This window comes from Rhopalosiphum padi, chromosome 1 (assembly GCF_020882245.1).
Source record: "Rhopalosiphum padi isolate XX-2018 chromosome 1, ASM2088224v1, whole genome shotgun sequence".
Lineage (NCBI taxonomy): Eukaryota > Metazoa > Arthropoda > Insecta > Hemiptera > Aphididae > Rhopalosiphum > Rhopalosiphum padi.
Window position 1 is genome coordinate 45,776,540 of NC_083597.1, and position 25,919 is coordinate 45,802,458.

The 25,919-nt window shown below is 25.0% G+C and overlaps 1 protein-coding gene across 5 annotated transcripts; it reads left to right on the plus strand.

The window, feature by feature from the left end:
• The first annotated feature begins 31 nt into the window (after positions 1 to 31).
• LOC132920081 (uncharacterized) lies at positions 32 to 23,758 on the plus strand. Of its 5 annotated transcripts, XR_009660694.1 has the most exons (9): positions 10,541 to 10,693; positions 17,484 to 18,122; positions 18,791 to 19,178; positions 20,071 to 20,172; positions 20,284 to 20,421; positions 20,552 to 20,635; positions 20,760 to 20,916; positions 22,719 to 22,878; positions 23,134 to 23,758. XR_009660694.1 is itself a non-coding variant. In XM_060982157.1 (8 exons), the coding sequence occupies exons 2-8, from the start codon at positions 17,538 to 17,540 to the stop codon at positions 23,225 to 23,227; spliced, it is 1,548 nt and encodes a 515-aa protein (XP_060838140.1). In that variant the 5' UTR covers positions 32 to 186; positions 17,484 to 17,537; the 3' UTR covers positions 23,228 to 23,758. The 5 variants fall into 5 exon arrangements, 4 of the variants coding, with proteins under 4 accessions (XP_060838140.1, XP_060838157.1, XP_060838149.1 ...); XM_060982157.1 differs by lacking the exons at positions 10,541 to 10,693; positions 22,719 to 22,878 and adding an exon at positions 32 to 186; XM_060982174.1 differs by lacking the exons at positions 10,541 to 10,693; positions 22,719 to 22,878 and adding an exon at positions 5,445 to 5,641.
• Positions 23,759 to 25,919: the final 2,161 nt, after the last annotated feature.

Here is a 25,919-nt window from a genome sequence, read left to right on the forward strand (position 1 = left end):
GGTTTAATTGTAGGTCAGTATTTCGTCAGTCATATTTCCACTGTACTAACATTAAAAACGTTGTGCTGTATCCAATACCGGCACTAATGCCAGTAGGTCCAGAATTCCCAATCTTCCGGTCACCAGAGCTCACCAGTTGGGTGTTAAACAGTAATCGCTTATCAGAATAAAAAAAACATAACAAAGGTACGTATTAATAGGTCTTTCGGTTTTTGGGGCTTGACGGGTGTAAACAGCGCCCGAGGTACATGTAAACACAACATCACACATGCAAATTGCGCCCGAATTTTTATCAAGTGTAAAACACACATGTAAACTGCGCCTTGGTAAAAGTTTAAAAATGAATAGCTATACTTTTGCAAAATCAAACAAAATAAAAAAATTACAATCTCTAATTAGTAATTTATACTAAATTCGTTACAGTCATATGTATGAATAATTAATAGATTAAAATTACCAATTAAAAAAAAAATATATAATTTTAAAAAGTTCTATGTTAGGACAAATAATAACATATTATTGTTGATATTATATATTTATCAATTGTAGTTTCATCGCTATTATTATATTTATTAATTAAACTTTGTATTTTTTCTCGTTTTTTTTCTTTGGTTTTAGAATTTTGATATTTAAATAGTTCATTTATTTAATGTTTCTATTTGAATTTCTTTTAACTCTTCTATAAACATAAACATATTTGGATGGATTGTATAAAAACTAGAATTAAAATGAGAATAAAATAATTTGCAATATTTGCATGCATTAGAGTTAGATCTATTAGTCTATTGATGATTGCAAAGCTCATATATCAAGTGACACTGATATTTTTCATTTATAATATATATCTACTAAATAATCCGAAAATCGTAATTCATTCATTGTGAGGCTTTGATTTCATTAAATTATTTACAACATTTTCAGATACACTTTTTAGGCTTAAAAATGCATTGAAGGGCGCGGCTTACATTATACCTTATTTACATATTATATAAAAATTCGGGCGTAGCTTACAAAAAAATACCGTTTGCGCGCAGTTTACGTTATACCTTGGGGTTAGTGTTATCACAGTTTTTCTCGACAGAAAAAAAAACGAATACTTAGCAAAACTTATTTAAGTATTGTAAAGTATTTCAGTGCGATGTAGCCGGATGTAGGAACCGAGACAAATGGTTGTAAATGGTGAATATTAATTTACTTCGATGCGATAAATCTCGCGGTAAATTTATGTTAAATATTTTGTAAATCTCGTTCCATGTAAAATTGAATAAATAGTCTAGACAGAATTTGTAATTCAAATTAAGTAGTATTGTCACGTTGTTTTTGTGATTATTATATTTCTTATTGGGTGTATTATTTATTTAAATAGATTAAAAATAGAGTTAAGAGTAGATGTATAGGAATTTTGTCAAAATATAAAAAAAGGAAGAATGTAGGTAACCGCTTTACTTTATAGTAAGTGTTGAGTGTATCTCATCATTGAGCAAGTCACTGTATCATAATGTATGCGTTAAATTTGAAGTCAATGATAATAAACAATTGTACTTAAAAAACTATACTACTAAGTTTATCTATGATATATTTAATATTTATATTGCTATAATATTTTTTTTTTGTAATAATTTATTATATTTTGGTAGTAATTTGGTAAATTTGTAATTCATTTTAATTAATTTAATATTTGTTTCATTTATTATTGTTATTATTGAATTTTGAGTCGATGCCGACTTACCATAAAATAGTACGTAAATAAGTTCATGGTATTAATTGGCAAAACTATAAAATTAATCTAAATGTTTTGAAAATGTTATTATGTAAATAAATTATATTAATATTATAAAATAGACCTAACATTTTAAAAATCCTATGAATAATATTTTTGAATTACAACAAAATAAATAAAATTATTATTCTTAATTTAAGTATATACTTTCGTCCTAATTCAAATTTAAAATAGTAAAATAAAAAACAAAGTTAAAAAAAATATTAAATAGTTTTGAGATTTTTTTGGTTCCAGTATGAACTATATATGAAAAACTGTATTAAATTGTCAAACCTTAACTATAAAAATTGAATATTCATATACTTGTTTTCTACTTATTAACTACTATATAATTTGTTGATGAAGAACCTTGTATTACATTTTTAAGTTTTTCGACTATGTAAAACATTTTTTATTGACATTATTGACAAAAAAAAAAAGGTATATAAATTAAAAATGTCTATAAATATTAAATACCTAGTTTAAAACTACAAGTCTTAATTATTACAATACATAAATAATTTTGTGAAAATGTGAAGTATCGTGCTTATTCGTTTTTGAATTACAACTAGGACAAAATAAGAATATCGATTTTGATAAAAACTAGTTTTGCGTGAAAATTCCTGCTTTTCCTTAATTTTAATTTTTTGTTTTTCCCTATTATTTTGTAAAGTATTGAGAATTTTTTATTTATAACTCACAAAAGTATCAACTAGATTCACTTTCCTACCAAATAAGATTAAATATTCCTATAGAACACTAGAAAATCAAAGCTTTTCTACTATAAATCGTGTACATTAACAAAAAAGAAAAAAAATATTTCATTGTAAAATCGCTCCACCAGAAACTAAAACTGTACTTTTGTTGTAATTTTGATCATTTATGATTTCTGTAAGAACAACTTATGAAGAACTTTGAGTTGAATATTCAATAAGCTTTTTTTCTCACGGACAAATGTAATCATACATAATATATGGAAAAAATTTTAAAAAAAAAGTAAAATATTACGAACGTTCATACCTAAATTGCTCAAACAGATACAAAATATTTCGAAAATTATTATAATGTATAGAAATGTATGAAATAAATATTTAGTGACATTTTCAAGTTTTTACTTTTATTTACTTTTTGAGTATGAAAAAAAAAATAATATTTTCAACAATTGATATGGTCTAACATTTTCTCTATTTTTTTTTTTTCCGAAACCACGCTAAGAGTGAATATTGAAGCATTTTTACTATTCCTAAAATTGACGCCAGACGCAGAAAAAAACAAAAACGTATCATTGTAAAACCAATAGGTACCACTAACGCTCTACTCAGAATCCAAAATACGAAAATATGGTATAAATGTATAATAGTTTAATTCTCTATGTTCTTTAAAAATCAGTATAAACAAATTCCTCTGAATTAATATTGTAAATGTAATGGGGTTATCTAAATCACGAAAAAACTATATAATGTCCTCGTCGCCCTTCATAAATCGCCCACCTGATTCTCATTTCCGTATTTATACACTATAACCATTTTTATCCTGCAGTTAATAATCACCAGAGACAGTTTAAACAGACAGTCGCTATTTTCTACTCCATCTAATAACGTATATTATGTCGACTATTATAAATTATACCTATATTGATTTCTATATCGGAGTGAACATAATAATAATTCTATACTTGATTCTAGTTGATTATTATATAATGTATACATGTTTCATAAATTAGTATCGGGCTACTAGATTAGAAAAAAAAACTATCGAGACACAATACTTTTGGTTTATTAGAATTTTTTTTTTTCAATAAATATTTTGTGAATTCACATGGCTATATAATATATATTGTATTATGTTACATAAAATAGGAAATTCTACCTAAAATTAGCGAATTGCAACACTGGAGCGTGAAATGTGGTTATTACTGTTTAGTGATTACCACTTATAGTGAGATTTGATACTTCACGTATCAATAAATAACATCCATAGTTTTAAACAGGTCTGTAAAGTTATGCATACAAACATTACGTCATGGCCACACTAAATATTGTATATGTAAACATGTAGAGTAGTATAATTTATATGTCTATAATATTAACAAGGCCTAAAGTTACTTGAAATGGCAAAAAGAACTGTGATCTCAATATGTGGTCCATGCAAACTAAAATAATTCTCATAATCTACTTAAAATTTTTAATTTTATTACGTTGACCAACCGATGGTGGTGGCCGGAGGGTCATTGTGTTAATAAGTACTTCTATAATCTGTAAACTAGTACCCTATATTATTAATTTAATTGATTTATACATTTATCGTTCATATTATAATTTGTTTTATTTTGAGCTCTAGTGCCACACGATTTCCTGTAGTTTAAATTATATAAAGATTATATGATAATATATTAAATCATTGGTAGTTAAGTTTTTTTTTTAAATAATACAATATCAATAAAATAGAACCAATAATTAAATTATTTTTAAGGACTTACTTACTTAGATACAATATAATACAAATACAAGAACAAGAACAAATATTATAAAATAAAATATATTTGATTAATATTATATGATATGGAATAATAAGATAGTAAAAGAAAACCAAACTAAGTACTTTGTATAATACTATTTTTATCAATCGGGAAAATATTTAGTAAAATAACTTTATAAAACTTAAATGATAATCTTTCAAAAATTTTGAGTATGATAAAATTAATGTCTTGAAGATGTATTTGTAGAACACTTACTTAATAGTGTTTGAATCTAGATTATATTACAACTTATTACTACGAAAAAATCCACAACGTTTTATTTGGATTATATAATTATATTCTATACACAATTACGTTTTAAAAATAATATTTTGATTAATTTTAAACTATTGGCTTGTTTTTATCATGAATCTATTCCGCTACCGTCTATATATCCTACATTATTCTACATAAAACTGTTGACTGAAAAATTAATTCAACCTTCCGTATTACCAATTACAAAATAAATTACTATAATAACAACATACGTAAATATATCATAAGATATAGTCGATTACTATCTCCGCTTATTATTTGTTTTCGTACTCAATGATTTATCGTCAAATTCAAAATAAACATATCCATTTAAGCGGCCAAATGATAAAATATATTCGACCTTTACTATATAAAATAGAGCGAATTACTTAGTTTGTATTTTATTAACTTATGTTTAATAAAATAAGGTAATCCAATAATGCATATTATAACATTTTTATATTTTGAATAAAATAAATAAATAAATATACTATTGTTAGTGGTTATAAAGTATTAAAGTATTGAATAGAAATCTTGTGTAATTTTCGTATTAAAATAATTTGAGATGTGTAATCTAATTCTCTAATTTTATTTAGGCATATTAGAATTGTCATTGGAGCAGCAGTTATTAATATCAGATCTGACGAATGAAGTATTATAATAATTTATTCTTCTGATTAGGTATATTATTTTTTTATTGAAAGATAATATCAATGAAAAAAAATAATAAATTGTCTAACGTCGATTTCTGGTGATTACGTCTTATAGGAATATCGATTTTAAGTAGTGTAATATTTGTTGAGCTAGGATTGGTCCTACCACGTTCCTATCTAATGATATTATAGTGAAAGCAATTTATAGGTAGGACTTTTCTACCTTAATTATTTTAACGTCAATTTTATTTTACAGTGTTTCGTTTTATTTTTATAATTTTAACCGTTGTATATTTACTTATTATAATAAATTTCACTAAGCACATATAAACGATTTTCAGTATTACAAATAAATGTTATTTAAAACTTTAAAAGGTACCAAATAAAATTAATTAATTAGATACGTGATTGCTATGTTTAATCTGCAGTTTTAAATATTCATCAATCTAGTAAGTAGTAAGTGTTTTATTTTATAAAAAAAAAAATTTTATTTTATTTTTTTAAGTGTTTTTTTTTTATTAAAATATTTAATTATTTAAATTTAACATCATGCTATACATTGTATATATCATTAATAGTTAATACATATTTTATTGACAATGCCAATTCGTTAAGAAAAATGTAATAAGCATATTTGATTTTTTGCCAAAATTCTAAAGTATTTACTACAAATCAATATGGATCTATTATAGTTACTATATTTTATCGTGTAATCTCACGATTAGTCTATTTCTAACGAAGCGATGGCACCTACGTGTACATCCATTAAACCAAAATACTTAGAAAAAAACGTGTTATGTGTGTTAATGTATGAAAGTTATTTTATATTCTATTATCTATTATAAAAGCAGGTATATTGACGTTTAATGGCACATATTTTATGTATCTACAATGTACATATACATTTACGATGAATATATAAACATGTTTTTTTACAAAAACTGCTAATTTAAAATTTGGAGTTAAGTTATAGTCTTTTTTTCCTATTGGATATTAACTCATTTTTATGAAGGTTTTCATTATTTTTTCTTTAGATCACGAAATAAGATATTATACGTTTAACATCATTATAATTTATATTTTGACAATACTATAGTTACATCTAAACCGTAGACAATATTATAATATGATTTCTACATTCATATTATATAGTTTGATTTAAAGTTTCAACAAAAATATAACTATGTTAGAAAATTTATTTTAATAATGTAGGTATGTACGTGTTTATAAATTATGGTAAATTAAGCAATAGTTAATTAATGAGTGACGACTGCATTTTTTTTTCAAATACTTAAAATATTGCTGATTGATTTGACTTGTATTATAGGGTTAATAGCTAATTATCTGTAGTATAACCTTAGATTATTCGGTAGTATTGATGTTGAACTGTTTCTAAAAATGGGTATCACTTAGCGTAGATTGAATATAAAAGGTTAATTACACTACTTTAGTGATTCTATTATAATATACTTAATTAATTAGAAATTAAATACCGCTATACAAGCTATTTAAGAAAATTGCCTTATATTTTCAAACTTCATTCGTTGATTTATTATTATTAACTGTTTTGTAAAATACAATTTTGCAAATAGGCAAAATAATTCAGGGTGGTTCAGTCTCCTAACATTTTTCTTCGAGTATTTTGTTTAGCTATATCACAACCACGTAGGAGAGAGAGTTAGGAAAAATATATTAAGAGTACGTATAAAAGTATAGTTTTCGGACATTTGGCTGAATCCAAACGGTCTATATAGTCAAATGACTGAGTGTTTTAGTCAACAATGTCAAAAGGCCAACATGACGAATTGTCGTCATTATTATAAATTATCAACTCAATAATATTTTCTTCTAAGAAATAATTAATTCTGTTCACTGTGTTATCTTTCATATATGATTTGACGTTTGATCACAGGTTTTCAATTATATTATTACACATTTGTTAATACAATTAGTATTAAGTAATAGTGGTTATCTACTGATGCAAATCTGCGATGACATCGATTATTTTTTTTTCGTTGTCTGCCAAAATTGGTGTTGTATAAGAATTGAAGATAAAATACAAACACAAAATTCAAAATCAAATGTTGAATATATTTTCAATTTTATTAGATCGAAATACTAATAATATTGTAATTATACCCTGTCGGCTATCACTCATAATGGTCGGTGATCGTCGTTAGTTGTAGTTCGTCACCAAGGCCAGTCGTGACTTTTGCCGTCAATTGAAGGTACGTACGTGTATTATTGGCTCGGTCTACTGTCCCGCATGTCCCGTAAAGGGGTCAGGTGGGAGAGTCGAACGAGTGGCCAACAGTAATGTACGAACTTTATTCAGTGATACTGGATATTTTGGCAATATTTTCCTTAACTTTACTATTATATTATATAATACGTCTTATATCAGAAATGTCTTTAGTGGTGTAAACATTGGAAACCGTTGAGCATTGTATTGCATTTTTTGTAATTTTGGCTGATTTTTCATATGGTGTTTCTTTGGCCTTTATTTTACATAATTGGTTAAATTTATAAATGTATACATTTTTTTCGTCGTGATTGATGTGTGAATTTTTATCACGGGTCTGTCAAGTTAAATTATTACTATTCGATAGTATCCATTACTAATATAAATATTCATTTTGGTGCAAATTAAAAACACTATTTTCGGCTACCTGTGCAAATTACAAACTCCCGAACGAGTCGCAGTGTTTGTGTACCTAAGTGGGAGTTAATAGGAAAGAGCGACGGCAGTCTGCTGTGATGCTTGTACTTTGTACTTGCGATTGCTACGGACCGCATCACTACTGATGCATACTTAAACATGTACAACTGTAAGGTACTCTGATTTGTTGTTTTACGTTACGCAAAAAGGCCTATAACATGGAAACTTTGAAAAATAACAAAATAAACATCGAATTGCATTATATAATATTATTTATTACCGAATTAGAATAGAACAGACATTTATGTAGGAGAAAATCCATAGGTCTAGAAACTCACTGAAATTTTTCCAAGTACTTGTACATAATAACTAAATCTTTAATAAAAAAAATAAAATACAATGACATTTTAAATACGTGTTTTATAAAACGTATTAAGCACTAAAATACGACAATTTTATGTATTTGAATGGCGAATAGTGTCAAGAGAAAATGCAAATTTTTATGCAATCCTGGCTAAAAGAAGTAAACCTATATAATATATAAACCATTTTCGTTTTAATAAGATGACTTAAATTATGGAAGTTATACAAATAGCAAACTGTTTATGATTTTCCGTAAATAATTTAAATGTCATTAATTAACGGTTTTTTGAAAGTCATATTTTTAAAATTGTGTAGAAGATTTCTCAGTTTTAAATATATATAATATATTATTATAGGTACGTAAACGTGATTTATTGATTTTTTCATGTTTTTAAGATATAATTACCATATAAAATGTATATATACGAGTATTATAAGCAATATTTAATCAGTTTTTTCCTATATAGTTATCGGCCTTTTTATTTGATTTATTTATTATATATTCCGAACAGAACCGAATAGATCTCAGATCTATTATTCTTATTACTTAGTATATAAAGTTAAATACCTTAAACACTACTCATTTGAATTTTGATAAATAAATATTTTAAATTAAGTCTTTCTTCTTAATAATTCAGAGGAAAAAAAATAATTCTAATCTGAAAAAAAAATAAGAATATATCTTGAAATACTATCAACGAGTTATAACATAAAATTACGACTGAAGGTGTTGTTTCAGCGTTGCATCTAATTTACAACACGGCGAATTTTACTTTCAGTACATATAAAGAATTCTACATTATAAGCTTTAATATTAGAGTGAAACGACCTTTGATAAAACTTAAAAGTGAGACTATTATCAGAGTTTATAATAATATTTCAATTTTTAAGCGACTTATGACTATTATGATTATTTTAAAATTGTATACAATATGCATACATAACAAAAATAATTTGATATCAATAAGTAGAAACTAGCATTTTTAAAACTTCAAATAGAGTAAGATTATACAATACATTAAATACAAATGATTTCTAAATTAAAATGTTGAATATTTAGTTATTTAGTGAGTCATACTTAGATTTGCCATTAATAAAATACTGAAAAAGTATTTCAGTATTTTTTATTATTGTATTTATGCAGCTAATATGTACTTAATAATTCTGGAAAAAATGGATTTATTATTAGTAAAAATTAAATTTTTATATATTTAACTCGTTAAGAGTTAAATATACAAAAAAAAAACGTAACTTAGTTAAAAATATGTTACTTTTCTTTTTTCATGTAAAATTAATTACACGAAAGGTCACAGGAAGCAATACGAACATGATGATATGAACAATTAATAATTTTTAACGACACGACGAATTTATCGCTTAATAGTTAATATGTTAAAATCATTCCGGGTCACTCATGAAAATAAAAGTAACTCATTAAGTAATTTAGTATTAAAAGTAACTTAACTTTAACTTTTTAACTCGTTAATGCCCAGCTTTGTCTATTTTTAGTGGCTATAATACCTTAGTTTTTAAAATTGGTTATTAATATTATACACATTAATTTTTTTCATATATTTATTATTTGATTTAAAATTGTTTCCAATAAACGAACCTATAGTGAAGAAAAATAAACTATATATTGTAACCTTATGAAAGTGATGGTATATCATCAAATTGAATTTCGATATGAAGAATTTCACGAAAAAAAAATAACAACAACCATTAAAAAATGTGGTTTTGATACTACGACTGTGACTCGAAAACAATCCAATTATTATAGTTTTCATAACTATAAAAAATTCTTTTTTTTAATTTGTTTTTTTTTTTTGACATCTGAATACCTTTAAAAATAATATATAAATTGTTATTTTAGATTAATAGTAGGTAATGATTACTAATTATGATTATTACTTATTTGCAAAAATGTAAGTAAAGACGAGAGACAATTACGCACTACCAGGTTAGGCTTTAAAAAAGTATTTAAAATAATAGTTAAATAATTATTTACCAAACAATATGTTCAAATCTTTGACAACCACCATAATTATTTTAGTATATGTTTATCATGAGATGTTATTTTTATAAAACAATAATTTACATATTTATTTATATTTATTATTTTTATCTCCGTAATTAGTATATTACACATTAGTGTATTGTAGAAATTTAGGAAATTTAATTTTCATAAGATTTGTATTAAATTTATTTTTCTAAAAATTTCTAGCAACTTTATATTAAAAAGATAAACAGATGATATTGGAAAAGTCCAATAAGTAACCGTTTGACTGAATGTTTGTGTTATATAACAATCCGGTTTCCTTCAGTGTTTACGCACCTACCTATATAACGAACTAGTGTGTGCCTATGTATCAAATACAGAGTTATAGCCGGCAAGACAAGACGCGATGAGTTGATTAATGTAGTGTGTTTTTCGTTTTTAAATTTGTAATAATGTTTTGATGAAGACAATTTTAAAAGAATATTTCGTAAGTAGATTATAATTGTATTTTCAGTTTTCACATATTATATGAGTATATTTTAATAACTATTAATTAGGAGTTTTAATTATATAAATGATTTAAGTTTATATTATAACACGTTCAAATTTAATGGAAGGGTTTTAGAATATTTTCCCAAGGGTCATATATATTTTTGATACTACCAAAAAAATTAAAAAATATAAAATTATGGTACTAAATTAGAACAATGAAATAGAATTAAAAATAATGAATTTATTTTAGTTCACAAAATTGTAGAATGACACATTTTTAATATTAAATTATTAATTAATATATTACGATTGTCAGTTTTTAATGAATTAATAATGATATTTATTATAATATCATTAGTTATAATAATTTACAAAGATTTTGTTGATATTTTCAATATTAAATATTATATTACAATAATAACAGTAGTTATGATTATATTGATAAAACGATAAATGATAATGATTTTGTTATTTTTTACCATAAATGTTATTTATGTTTACTCTAAAAAATTGAATTAGATATTATTGAATGAATAGAATAGAATAAAATAAAATAAATATTTTATTCGCAATTTTGGGAAATTATTTGAGTTATACGTTTCGTGGGTAAATCGAAAACTCGAATTTTTCTTGTTCCTAGGAAATTCCTATACAATATTTGTCGCGATAAATCATATGTAAAAATTGTTATGACAAGTATTATCTTAAATTGTATTATTTTAACTAATTTATAATATTATAAATGTACGAATTAAATTATCACTTATTATTTAGTATTATGCTGTAGCTGTAAAATAATTGACTGTTACCACGTATATCTTTGTTGTGTAGCGTATTTGTAGTTTATTTTACTTAATCATAATTGTAATTTTGCGTTATTCGTTATGTCTCTTAGCCATACATTGGTTTACATAACAATATATGAAAAATGAACATAATAATTTAGGTGATTAAAAGTGGTAAATTTGAAAATCAAATTGGCAAACAATTTAACACTCCACCTAGTACGCTTTTAACCTTATTGAAAAATAAAGACGATAGTTTACGAGAGTATGAAACTTATAAAGGGACAATGAAAAGAATGAAGTTCTCGATATAAAGTTTAGTTTACTCGATTGGTTTATTCAATGTAGATATTTACAACATCCATTAACATCCCAATAAACAGACCGTTTTTAAAGGATAAGGCTGATTTTTGCCATTAAACTTGGGCACAAACAATTTAAAGCTAGTCAGAGTTGGTTGAACATCTGGAAAAGTCGGAAAATCTCTTTTGTAAAATATGTAGTTAAAACGCTTCAGTTGACCAATCAATATTTAGTGACTGGTTAGTATTATAATACAAAATATAGGATTAATTATAAATTATAAGTTATAATATATAAGAAATTAATTTTAAAATTTAATCTTCTAATTATAATTGTAGTTAATAAATATATAAATATAATAATAATTAGCTAGAATTTATTCGTATTAAAAAAAAAAAATCGAGTTAAATAACTCAATAAACACATAAGTCGAATTAAATTATCGAGACTTGACTGTATTTAATTACGTTCTAAGATCAGAAATAATATCGAGATTTTTGTTTAAACTTTGAGTTTAGAAATTAAGGTTAAGTTAGCCGTTAGGTATACCAGATCTTATATAGGGAAATAGGGAATATACATTTCTCTAAATTGGGTATACCTAATATATTTATATATTTATACAATTATTGTAACATCATATGTCCGTATTTAAACATAAATGTTATTTTAAAAAAGATGAATATTACCGAAAAGTTTTGTTTTTGTATAGAATGCATAAAAACGTCTATATTGAAAAGTAATTAGTTTGCAATAAAACTCACGTTCGTCAATGTTTAGGTTAACGACTTAATGTTATGAATACATATCAGTATTACAATTTAAATTTTTAATACGTTCATCAACGCACGTATATTTCTAATCGGGCACTACGGCCTACGGGTTTCGTAGACGTAATTGCTGATAACATTTTATTTTTTTATTAAACTAAAACGAAAAACCACGAAATGAAAACTGGGAATTCCATCTGAAATAGTTTTCCTAAATAGTATAATTAAATACTAAAAAGCCGAGATAAATATTAAAGTAGCACCCAATCAGCCGATCGATTCATTAACATATTTAAAAATACATAATAATTAATGACAATTACGGATAGTTAGTAGTTAGTATCAACCAAAAGTAGACGTACTAAATTAATGAAAGGTATGTGACAACCTTAGATTACCACACAAGCTATTAACACATGCCTATAATACAAAGCAGTTCGAAACATATACCACATTTGTCTGAAAAACGATTATATGATTTATTTTTTATTTAAAATTGTAAAATTTACAATTGGTACAATACGTAGAGGTCTAATTTTATAATCTATTAATGTATAGGGTACTTATATTATATTTTAATTTTGATATAAGCCATAATAGTTAATAAATAGGTAGTAAATTATAGTTTAAGTATGTACATAAAGAAAATGTATACAAAATAAATACAGGTTCATTGCCGAAAAAACATGCACCTAACCTAACCAGTTTCGTCCAAATTTCATTTTAAAGCAGTTAAGCAATTATATAAATTTTCTATGAAATAATATATTAAAACTATTATTACTACATTCTCAATTAATGCGTATTAATATAATATATACATATTATGTATACCGCCCAAGGTCCAATATGAAAAGTATATTTATTATTTCTTTTTTTAGATTATAAGCTGGAATTTTTCTTTTTCTTGCGTCGAAAGACATGCAATTTTAAATTCTAAACTGAACGATGAATGTATTGATTTTACAATGATGTAAGTTTTTTTTTCATATACAATATGATACGTATTCTAAGAAATGCTTCGATTTTCAACATTGAGTGTAGTTGGATTTAGTTTGTACTCAATTTTTTTCAAAATAACCCAGAAAAATTAAAAAATGAAGGAAAAGTTTAGTTTTAAACATTTAATATAGAATTCCTCAAACGTAGTTTAAATTGGATCCATAGAATCTAAAATATATATATATAAACAACAATAAATAAATATGTAAAATTTTCTGTTATAATTCAAAAACATTTTACGCGTGGACTTAAAACTGTTATGTATATTATATTATTATGAATTTTATTATACGCAATGAAATTTTTTGATTTATTTATTTATTTTATAATATTATTTATTTATATTATGAACCAATTTTTACTCTTTTACAATATTTATTGAAAAATTATTACATTTCGAGCTATAAATTTATATAGGTAATATGAAATAATATGGTATAAATATATATTATTATAATAAATTAATATTAATTAAATTAATGCAATATTTTTGGGAAAAATGTTATCAAAGTGTGATATAAGCTCATTTGTTGTTTGTTTGGAGGTAAAACGAAAAATGCTCAGTACTTTCTCAATAATTAGAAAAGAACAAAAAAAAAAAATTACAGAAAAACGAAATTTTATTCATAAATCCGATTATTCCCGTATTAATAAAATCAATTTTTTTTTATAGGTTCCTTGGTACTTTTGTATTTTTTTTTAAACTAAATATTTTAATTTTCGAATTTTTTATTAAAATGTATGCTCAGTCCAAAAGTTATGGAAATTTAAGTTCTCTCATATATTTGTTTTATTAAAATTTAAAAAAAAAAGTTAAGTTTTTATGCATATTTTATGCAGGCCATAAATACTGTCAGGAATTTATCGATTTTTTAGGTTAATCTGCTATTTAAAATCAACATAATATTTTTAATATAATATGTAATATATAGTACCTTGCGCATTTTTCATTAGACGCCACATTACGTTCAACTCGTTCAAGGTTTTAAGTATGATCATCGGAACAGGGCAAGTAAATTTACGATGTATAACGGGTCAAAGATGGTTGCAATGATCTACACCAATCGATATTCTAATTGATTTTGTAAATCTGTAATATTATAATTTAAGTATAATGTATTATACTATATTAATATAGCGTGCCAAAATTCAAATTAAATAATTTAAATATTATACTTGCACGTTATGGTTAAACATAATTTACGAACTTTTCTACTGTCAAGTAAATTTCTTCGGTAAATCGGTAATTACTAATTAATCTCAAAATTTAAATATAACCATAATACATTAAGACAATAAGACCCATAACAATAGCCATATTTCTATTCGACTTTGAATAAAAATTCGTAAATTTTACATTCGACCATAATTCACCTTAAGTATTTATTCTATCTTCCATTATTGATAACCAAGTAACTATGAAATTCAAATAATGTTATTTAATAATAATTTGAGTTTTTGAGAGGAACAATGAATGAACAGACGGAACAATGTCATAATTTATTTCTGTATTTTGTTATGATTGAAAAACAAATAACGATTGATATTCACCAATTAGTATTTATTTAATAAATTCTTCATAATTTTCCATGCATGTCTTTTGAGCTATTTATAGACAATTAAAAATGTTTATTATTTTTTTTCTATAAATGTCAATAAAAAAATGTTTGCTCGATTCAAAAGGTTCTTCATAAGTTGTTATTAATATAAATTTAACAAAAAGTAACAATAAATTCATCTAAAATGTTTATAAGCGTTCAGATCTTAATTTTTAGACATTGTGTACACACCCGTAATATAACTATTATTATTTCTTAAATGCTTTTTTGTTATTTTGTTGCAATTTATAAAAAAAAATAGCTGTAGATATTTGAATTTAGACCAAATAGTTATATTCAAGTTTTCTATGCATGGAATAGTTTTCAAAATATTTCAACAAATTTAAAGCAATTATGGACATGTCTTATCTACATGCATGTAGAAATTTCTGATTTTTTTCTTTAAATAGCGATTAAAAGTTATTTATTGGGTAAACATTTTCGAAAACACTGAGATTTCTAAAAAATGTTTATATCTGTATAAAAATATTAAAAATACATTGGCACAATGTTCTTCATATACCAAAACTAAAAAATTTCAAAAATAAACAATTATTTTTTTAGTCACAAGTTTGTACATGTTGCGCCTTATTGAAACCAATGTATGCCACCGGTTAGACTCGCGCTTCACATTTTACATAATTAACATGTCTAGCTCTAGCCGCCAAGTCAGCACATTGAGGTTATTAGACAATAATTATACGCTTCTCAACGTCATATGTGCCAGTGCAGCGTTCATTCCGGTTCACCGTAACTGCGCATAAATTGCGGCCATTTTATAATAATATTAATATATCACCTTAACTCCGCACATAAGTTTTTTATTTTTATTTAAATACAATATATTATTATGCTAAAATAAAATAAAAAATAAATAATATCAGATAGGTAATACCAGAAACAGCATAATCTAAACGATGTATCACTAAGATTTATATCAATTATTTTAAATCTCTAGGTAGTTACAACTAAAAACTAATTATCTAATAATAATAATAATTGTCAATACATGCAAGAAACATCGTCGTCGTCGGTATAAAATTTAAATATTATTAAACGAAGCTAAACTGTTTACAAAATTATATCCATTAATTTGGTTGTCATTTATATTTTTTTATTTATAAATTTCATATTAGTTTTTTTGTTGAGTTCTAATAATTATCTTACTTTTATTATTATTGGCAGAATCCATTCGTATGTGTTATGTAAGAATTTGTCTGCGTAGCCAATATATTTTTAACAAAAACTGCAGTATTTGAATGCGCTGAAGTAAATAAATCACCAAATTTGGCATGAAAAGACTCACTCAATTAAATAGCTTTGTAATAATTTATAACTTTAAAAATATACATAATAATATTTAAGAAACTACTAGTTAGAGAAATGATCAGTGATCACTGTCGATTCGTTGAATCACAGAAATGGGAAATTAATCGGTACACAACAATGATTGTTGGTAAGACGTTATTGACTCAAAAGTTAATAATAATTAACAATAATATCATTCTTCTTTAGCAATAATAATATAGTATGGTATAAATATATATATATATATTATTGTAATAATTAAATATTAATGACATAATTCGTGGAATATTTTCATCAAAAATTAAATAAACTCACTAATACTATTAGTGAAATAAATAGATTTAATCGCAATATCAAAATGAAATGTACTTTGTAATGCAGGCTGACTGGTCATCTACACTCAAAATTGGTCTTTGTATACAATGATTTATCATTTAATTCAAATTTAACATATCCACTTCCAACTCAACGTAAAAAATAAAACTCTCAATAAATAATAGAGTGGTATATAAACTTGTATACATTTTGTTTTTATTGATATATTTACAATATGAAACTAGATGCTAATTTTTATGTTTTTGAAAAAAAAAATGACATATTGATTTTCATTTCATAATATTGGCTTAGCCTTGAATAATAGGGCCAATTTCTAGGGGATTCTTCCCTACACTTGTATAAGTGCTGGAAAATATGATCATATACCAGATACAAATGTTAGATTCACACTAGTATATAATATATAAGTATATAACTTGGTAAACTTTATACATAGATACATATGAAATTGTATACATATATGATACAATAATAATGTATAATACGAGATTGTAAGTGCCATTATCTTGTTGAAATCTGAAATATTATACGATATTGCAGGCTTTTTATATCTACACCATATGATATTATGTTACACAATATAGTATATAAGTTACAAATTATCGAATTATTGATGTAAAACAGTACATAAAAGTAAAAAATCGAACAAAATTAATAACTATTTACTTTTGACACGGTTTTAGGTTAAGTAAAAGTATGATATAAGTGAATACTGCTTGAAAATCGTAACCGTGACGATGAGCAAACACCAAGAAATGGAGTGTCCACCGGCTGCCAACTTTGATGCGGACGAAGACGAATGGAAGAAAATGAGCTTAACGTCAAAAGCAGCCTTCGTGGCCCGGAACGTGTCGGTAGAACCGATGCTGGGCGTGTTCCAGCTTTCCATGATCATGTCCAGTTTGACCACACAAAATCTGAACATGCAAAAGGCTTGCCGAGTGAACTTAAATCTGGACCAGACGGTGTGCTTTGCCCTGGAGAACAAAAACGCCACATCTTTCCCGGCCGAAGAGGTGGCAGTGCAGAAAATGGTGACCAAGATGATGTTATGGCAAAACCTCTTCCAGAACATAATACCGTGTGTTCTGGTGATGTTCGTCGGTTCGTGGAGCGACCGGAACCGGAAGCGGAAGCCGTTCATGCTGTTGCCAATAATCGGCGAGCTTGTGCGCAATATCGGCTTAATTGCTTGCGTGTACTTCTTCTACGAGTTGCCGATGGAGATAGCAGGTATTGTCGAGACAGTCCCATCTGCTGTTTCCGGTGGTCTTCCGGTACTGATACTAGCCGTGTTCGCGTACGTGGGGGATATAAGCACAGTAAGTTTATGGCGGATTTTACGATTGCTCATTTCACAAGCCGTTAAATCTCTGTCTTCATAAATACCTATATCTTTTATATTATATCTGATGAGAAAATGTGATTATTACGATCCACGGTAAAATTTACGGAAGAATAATAATACCCGTTATTATTATTATTATAGTCCCAAAAAACTGTCCGTTTTTCAATTTTTAGTGTTTTTTTTTTTCAAATTGTATTTTTAATAAATGATATGTTTAAAACTGAGGTTCATACCAAATTCAATTTACTTGAAAGATACACGTAATATCGTTATAATTATATCTAAAATTCTACACATTTGAATAATGTTAGGTACTAACATAATAATATATATTTTTAATCAATATACTTTTTTTTAAGTTTTTTACTTTTTCAATGATAATAACATACATTTTTAATTTCATATTCTGAAACTGATATAAATAGTATTTATAATCAATGGCTATACTACTTTATTATAACTCTTATAATAATAATTGTTTGATAAAAGAATATCGCATTGTCTCATCGTTACTAAATTCTACTTTATTTACCTGTAAATAAATTATGTGTACTACAATATTCAATATTAATTTACGAAACAATATAATACGTTTTTAATGCATACAATTTGTAACTTGTATATTATATATTGTTGTTCTAGGTTAAAAATAGGACAGTTCGAGTTGGGTTTGTAAGTTTATTTTTTTCGATCAGTGTCACTTTTGGATCAGCATTATCCGGCATCGTGTTTCGAGATTATGGTTTTTACGGCGTGTACATTATATCCACTGCATTGTATTTATTCAGCTTCATATATTGTTTAATTGTCATCAAAGATATTAAGCCCGATGTAGAAAAATGTCATGGGCCCCATATTGCCGTTGAACATTGCAAAAAATCATTTATTCTCGAGATAACCGATTTCTTTGACTTGAAACATGTAAAAGAAGCGATTCGAGTTACCTTTAAGCGAAGAAATGACGATAACCGAAGAAACGACATTATACTGTTGTTCGTTATCATGGTCATTATTTTGGGTCCTCTGAGCGGTTTGTATAATACAATATTATTTTATGATTATTCGTTAAAAATTTAAATGTAATAAATGCTATTTAACTGTGAGTAAATTGAAAACGATATGCAAATAACCAAAAACTAAAATATGTAGTATTATATCTCAATTATTTTTACTTACGAATTTATAGTAATTTTGTTTATATTACATACGTATACTAACCTCGCAATAATATATTTACTGCACATACATACTTAATATCATTGTTTATTCATAGTACCCACGTATATACAGTATAACTACCAACAATTATTTTTCATCATTTATTTATGTCATATGTAACACCTTACAAGATTCTATGTAATATTATAATTTTAAGTAATATTTATTTAAAGATCAGTAAAGTTATTCATAGTAATAACACAGACAATTTATACATTAAATTTACTTGTGAAAAATATAAATACATTTTAACTATAAACTATAGATATGTTTAACACGTCTTTAAATAAATACAACTAAAATGTATTTATAACGTATGCATCGCATTACATATGACATGAATAAATAATAATAATAATAATAATTGTGCGATAAATATTTTATTTACAAAGTAAACTATCAAATTGTGTATAAAATTATATTGGTTAAAAATTGATTATCAAAGTTACATTGAATTATTTTTCATACAGACGTGACCATTTCGATAAATAATTATTTCGTATTACACAGAATGTGTAATTCTCGTAGAGGAGTCGTTACTCGGGCGTTTTATAAATTTTATAATGTATAGTTCTAATGTTATGGACTATTAAAAACTGACCAAATATTTAAATTAATCGCATTCTTTTGTCACGTAATTAAATAGCACGCGTTGTTTGAATAAAGCGTATGCGAATATTAATGGACGCGAAAAATTGTTTTAGGTGAACAGACATTGATGTATTTGTTGGTTCGAGTTAAATTCGGTTGGAATGAAGTAGACTTCAGTGTCTTCTCTACGTATTACTTTATTTGTAATCTCGTAGGTAAATTTAATTTATATTACTATGCCTACTGTGGCATTATAATATACAGTTCAACCATTATAGGCAATAGTCGTCAATAACCAATAATAATTGTGCATTATTAAATTCTAGGTATTGGATTTTCGTTGTGGATTCTGGTTAATCGTTTGGGCATTGACGACAGACTGATCGGAGCAATTGGATGTCTGAGCAAAGGACTGGCTTCCTTCGTTTACGCCTTTGCGCCGACCGAATTTTTATTCTACCTAGGTGAATATAATATTATGTTTTAATTATTACATCCATACAAATATAATATAATGCGTAGGAGGTACTTATATAGAAAATACTATTTGATCATATAAAAAACCAACATTATTATATTATATATTTATTTCAGGTCCGATTGTCGACATTTTTCACGGTACAGCACTTGTTGCATTTAGGGCGATACTCTCAAAACTTGTTCCTGCAAATCAACTAGGTATTTAAAATGAAATCCATAATATTATGAATTAAATTTCGTGTCACACGTATAGTGTTATTATTTTTTAAATGTATATATATGCTTAACCATTCATATTTTATATCATACCTATTGTATGCAGGTCAAGCGTTGGCGGTATCTTCACTCGTCGAAACTATAATTCCTGCAATATTTAGACCACTGTACAGTGTAATTTATTATAAGACACTGCACAATATGCCTGGCGCATTTTACGTATTCGGAGGAGTGCTTAATATTTTCGGAATCTTTGTTTTCATGTGAGTAAATATAATAGATAAATAAATAAACCGTAAACATCATAATCACATTAGTATTTCTAAGACATCAAATCATTAATAATTATGATCATCATCAACATCTAAAGTGAGATTCAATATAATTATTACCAGGACCTTGCACCTTAATTAACCGAAACACGAATAAAACATTCTGGACTTTTGAGTTCGAATTTTATTTTTTATTTTTACAATTTTCATGTTATATATAATTTTGTATTTATTTTGTGTAGTTAGTTTCATTTTGTAGTCAGTTGTTTAATAATAAAAATATTATAAATAGGAATATTTTTACAATAAATATTATAAATATTTTCTTAAAATAACTTGAAAATAAAATCCAATTATATCATTTGATTCTGATGAAAGTCTATAAAATCCTTATAAGAGATTTAGAAGTTTGAAAAACCAATGAAAAAGTAAAATATAGAAAAATACAACACAGTAACAATTATAGTTCGTAGAAAAATAATAACTAGGAAAACATCTTACACAAGAAAAAAACATTTAGTAATAAATTATGTAGGCGTATTATATAGGCAATTTCTTGATAAATTTCTACTGGTTAAAATGAATCGCCAAATATAGTAATATTATATTATTTCTTATAACTATGATTTATTACTTTATAAATAAATCCTTATAAAGCCAATAGAAATTATAAATATAGACGTGTATCGTCTGGCGTCGACAACTATCAATATATTAATAGTGATCAATTAATAAAAATACCAATACATCATAGTACACCTATTTGCAGTGACAATATCATATAATAATACCAAATATTTTTAAGAAAAAATAGTAATAGATAAATATAAAATGTATGTTAAGGTACATACATTTACATCAGTGACAAGGATTACAAATAAAGATCTTCCAATATAACTCTCTCCTATTAGTATAAATGGATTTAATTTATGAAATAATAACGAATCATTATCATCATGTAATATTTATAATAGACATAATAAAATAAATATAATCCCATAAAAAATTATAGGTACATATATTTCTAGATAAGTAAATACAATAAAATTAATCACGCTTGTTGGCATGTGTTTAAATTTGGTCCATGATTGTCACTTATTTCCATAGATTTTCAATACATTTAAAGAAATTATAAAAAAAATTCGGAATTCTAAATAGGCTTCAACAAGACTTGAATATAATATATACTTGATTCCGATCGAAAATTTAGCACTGGTTGTTTTCACTTCTAAAAAATATTGTTTAAAGAAAAAAAGTCATCATTGTAAAATTTAAAATATCTAAATTCACTTATAATAAAAAATGCTTACCTTTCCTCGTAAAATATAACTTAAAATTGGTTTTAAAATATAATTTAAAAAAATTTAAAGTAAATAGTGTCTTTTATGAAAAATGAATACTTAAGTTTATAAAATAACACTGTTTAGTTTATAGTATATGAAAAGTCATTAAATCAGTAATATAATAATGATTATTTATTTAAGCTTACAATACAGGCATGAGCCCAGTAAGTTTACATTAATATTGATACAATTAAAATTGCAATTACATATCATCATGAAAATAATTATTTTTTTATGATCAATGATTTTATATCTTTTGTCATTAACACACACAGTAGCTGAGAAAATTATATTATTTATTTAATAAATTATGAAACTATTATTCATAAAATAACTAGGTAGGTGCTGAAATACTTAAATGAGCATTGGAAAGTGAGAGTCATTTTTTTTCAAATCCAATGAAAGTTGATAATAATAAGAAGAATAAATATTTACTGATTTTCTATTCAGATGGATGTACAATCGTACACAACAGAAGAGCGTAAAAACGAATGATTCAGAAATGCCAAAGTTGCAAAAATGATTTAACTCTAAAGTTTCACGTCACAATGGATACCCGCAAGATTTTTATACTTCCCTTAATGTGAAATATATATATATTTTTGATTAGGTATCATTTTATCATATTATTTTGAATGCACATTTTTTTCTTAAGTAAAATATTTCAATATTAATCTTTTTAATAATATTTAGTTTTACTAACTTGTGATAATTTTCAAAATGCATGGAATGTCCATTTATTAATCTTCAGTGGTGATAGTCTCGTACAGTTGTACATAATATAATGTATATATTCAACTACCATTATTAAAAATAATATTTTTGTTTTATCTACTGTTAATACAATTTGTAAAATATTCTTCAGATCGATGTACAAGAAAAAAAAACAAAATGAAAAATGTGAATATGTTGAAGAGAAACAGGCCTTATCAGCAAAACCTAGAAGTGAGCATCCATAAAACCGCATTGAAATCTGTTAAAATTATTAATATTGTTTTTAAATTATTTTTACACGAAAAATTGTTTTTATTAATTATACTCTATAATATATTTTTATTTTATATTATTTTACTAGTAAAATATACTATATTTACTACTGCCAACCTATTTTACTTGTATATTATAATTTATATTAGCTAAGTTTTACTTATTACTGGAACCTATTTTAGAGTGTTCAAATTAAACTCTGTTGAGTGAGAAAACACGGTAATTCTGCACATTCTTACGTGATATTCCCCCATTGATATCAGTTGCACTATTGCAGGATGTCTCGTGAGAATGCGCAAAAAACCGATTTTTTATCTCGATGGAGTATAGACTACTTTATGTATTTCTTTTGGAATATTTTATAATTATTAAATTGGTACGGTTATCATATATTGTTATTGTTATAAATAGAAACGCTTTATGTATATTCATATATTTTTTTTTAAATTAATATAAGTTATATTATATAACCATTTATTAAAAATATATTGATATTACAAATATTTTTTAAAACATATTGATTTACCTACCTTCTGTAAGCAAAGCTTGTGTTGAGAGTTGAGAATTATTTTCTTAGAACCTTAAAACTACATTGACAATAATAGAAATTAATACAAAATATACAAACTATTTTTTTAAATTTATAATTCAAATGTATAAAAATTAGATAATGATTTATTTATATTAATATTATTATTTACTCTAAAATATTTCTTGAAGTTATTATTTAGACAATTGAAATATGTTGGCCCTAAATAATAAATATGTACATTTCTAGCCTATATATATTATTTTTATAGTTTACATTTAAATCATATTTTAAAGTTTCACGTTTACTTATATATGAATGCAATTTTATTGAAAGTGATTTATTTTGTAAAAAATAGGATATAGAATATATTTTACACAGCAAATTAAAATAAAGTACAATCAGTTCTTTATAATCATCTTTAGTACATCTGACCCGATCTGCCTTATAAAATACAGTACTATTTTCTAAAGAAATGAGAGGTTTTAGCGTTTTTTCAGAGGCTTTACCATATGTAACAATGCCACATTTTCGAATGAATTGATAAGGTGACGTATATTATATCTGAGGAGACAATTTTATTCAAACAGAATAGTGTTTATACAATAATACGTAGATGCATATCAATATTTGATGTATGACAGTTCCATCTCATCTACAATTTAACATCAAACTTAAATACTTAAACTTTGTTACTCTATTAATATTAAAATAATAATAATTTGGGCTATCAGATTAATTATAACCATTATATATTATTATTCCCTAATTTGTAAGCTGTGAACAACTATACATAGAAAAAGCAATAAATAATGTTATATTATTATTGTCTGTTATTTTTTTTTAAATTAAGATTTTAAATGAACCTATTAATTATCTTGTGGTACACCACAGCTTATACAACATTCATTACTTATATTATAGTAATTTATTAAAACATATTAAACTCTATTTTTTAGATAACTTGAAAACAATTTTAAACTTTTATTGACAATTCAAAAACCTGGAAAAGAATTTAATATCTGTTCATAATCAACAGTATCGAAGACTTTAGCAAAGTTCAAAAAAACTGCAATAGATTTTCGGCTGTCGTCAAGTGCAATATGTAATGTATTTTGATACATTATGAAGTGCATCAATAATCTCTAGTTCTTTTCTAAATCCAAATTGAATTTTTACAACAATTTATTTTCCTCTAAAAATGTAATTAATCTATTCTTTATTATTTTTTTCTAACACTTAAGCAAAAATACCAATTATTGATAAATGGGTTATATAGTCATATAGATACTCAGAATTTGTTTATCTCCATTTTTGAAAATAGATTTTACAATAATGACTTTAAACTGAGTTGGAAACATACCTTCTTTTAAACTTTTATCATACATACAAATTAATGAATTTGTAATATAAGGTATAATGTGCTTGATAAGTTTAACTCTAAATTGTGCCGCAGTTTCCTGTTTCTGAGAGCTGAATAGTTGAATAAGTCTTTCTATATCTACAACGCCTACATCTTTGGTTAACATATTATCAAAGTGTTTGTCAAAAAGTTTTGGTTTTTCCATAATTACTATTTTAAATTTTTTACTCGAGTTGATTCTAATGTCAAAAAAACACTCATTGAAAGGATTGCATACGCATATGCAATACAATATAATATATACATATAAATATATAATGTTTCAACTCAATAAATAAACTATAAAAATAGAACTGGAATAATCATAATAGGTTTAGCCGGTTTAGGTAATAAATTCGGGTAAAAAAAAATTAAATTCTTTAAAAATGATTATTCCATGTTCTTTATTTTTTTACAAAACATAAACAATTATATAATAACGTTTGAGTACCAAGCATCCCACTTACAAATTTGACATTTTTTTCAGGTATAACGTACATGATGATGTATTTATATTAGGTACACAGAAATTACAAACATAACAGATAGTTTAATTAAATTATAGTACATGTAATCATATTAAATTTATTTTATTTGTAACAATATGACTATACAGTAGAGAGAAATGTTGTCGAGTCCTTTTATATAAAGGTTTAATCAATAACTTTGAATAAAACTAAATTGCAATCATCTTTGTTATATAACAGAATGAATGGATTATCTTACAAAATAC

Bases quoted from the DNA above. Each gene is read 5' to 3' on its own strand.
- LOC132920081 (XM_060982157.1), top strand. From the start codon at position 17,538: ATGAGCAAACACCAAGAAATGGAGTGTCCACCGGCTGCCAACTTTGAT. The intron at 20,422-20,551 runs GTGAATATAATA...TATTTATTTCAG, and splicing joins CGAATTTTTATTCTACCTAG to GTCCGATTGTCGACATTTTT. The intron at 20,636-20,759 runs GTATTTAAAATG...TATTGTATGCAG, and splicing joins TGTTCCTGCAAATCAACTAG to GTCAAGCGTTGGCGGTATCT.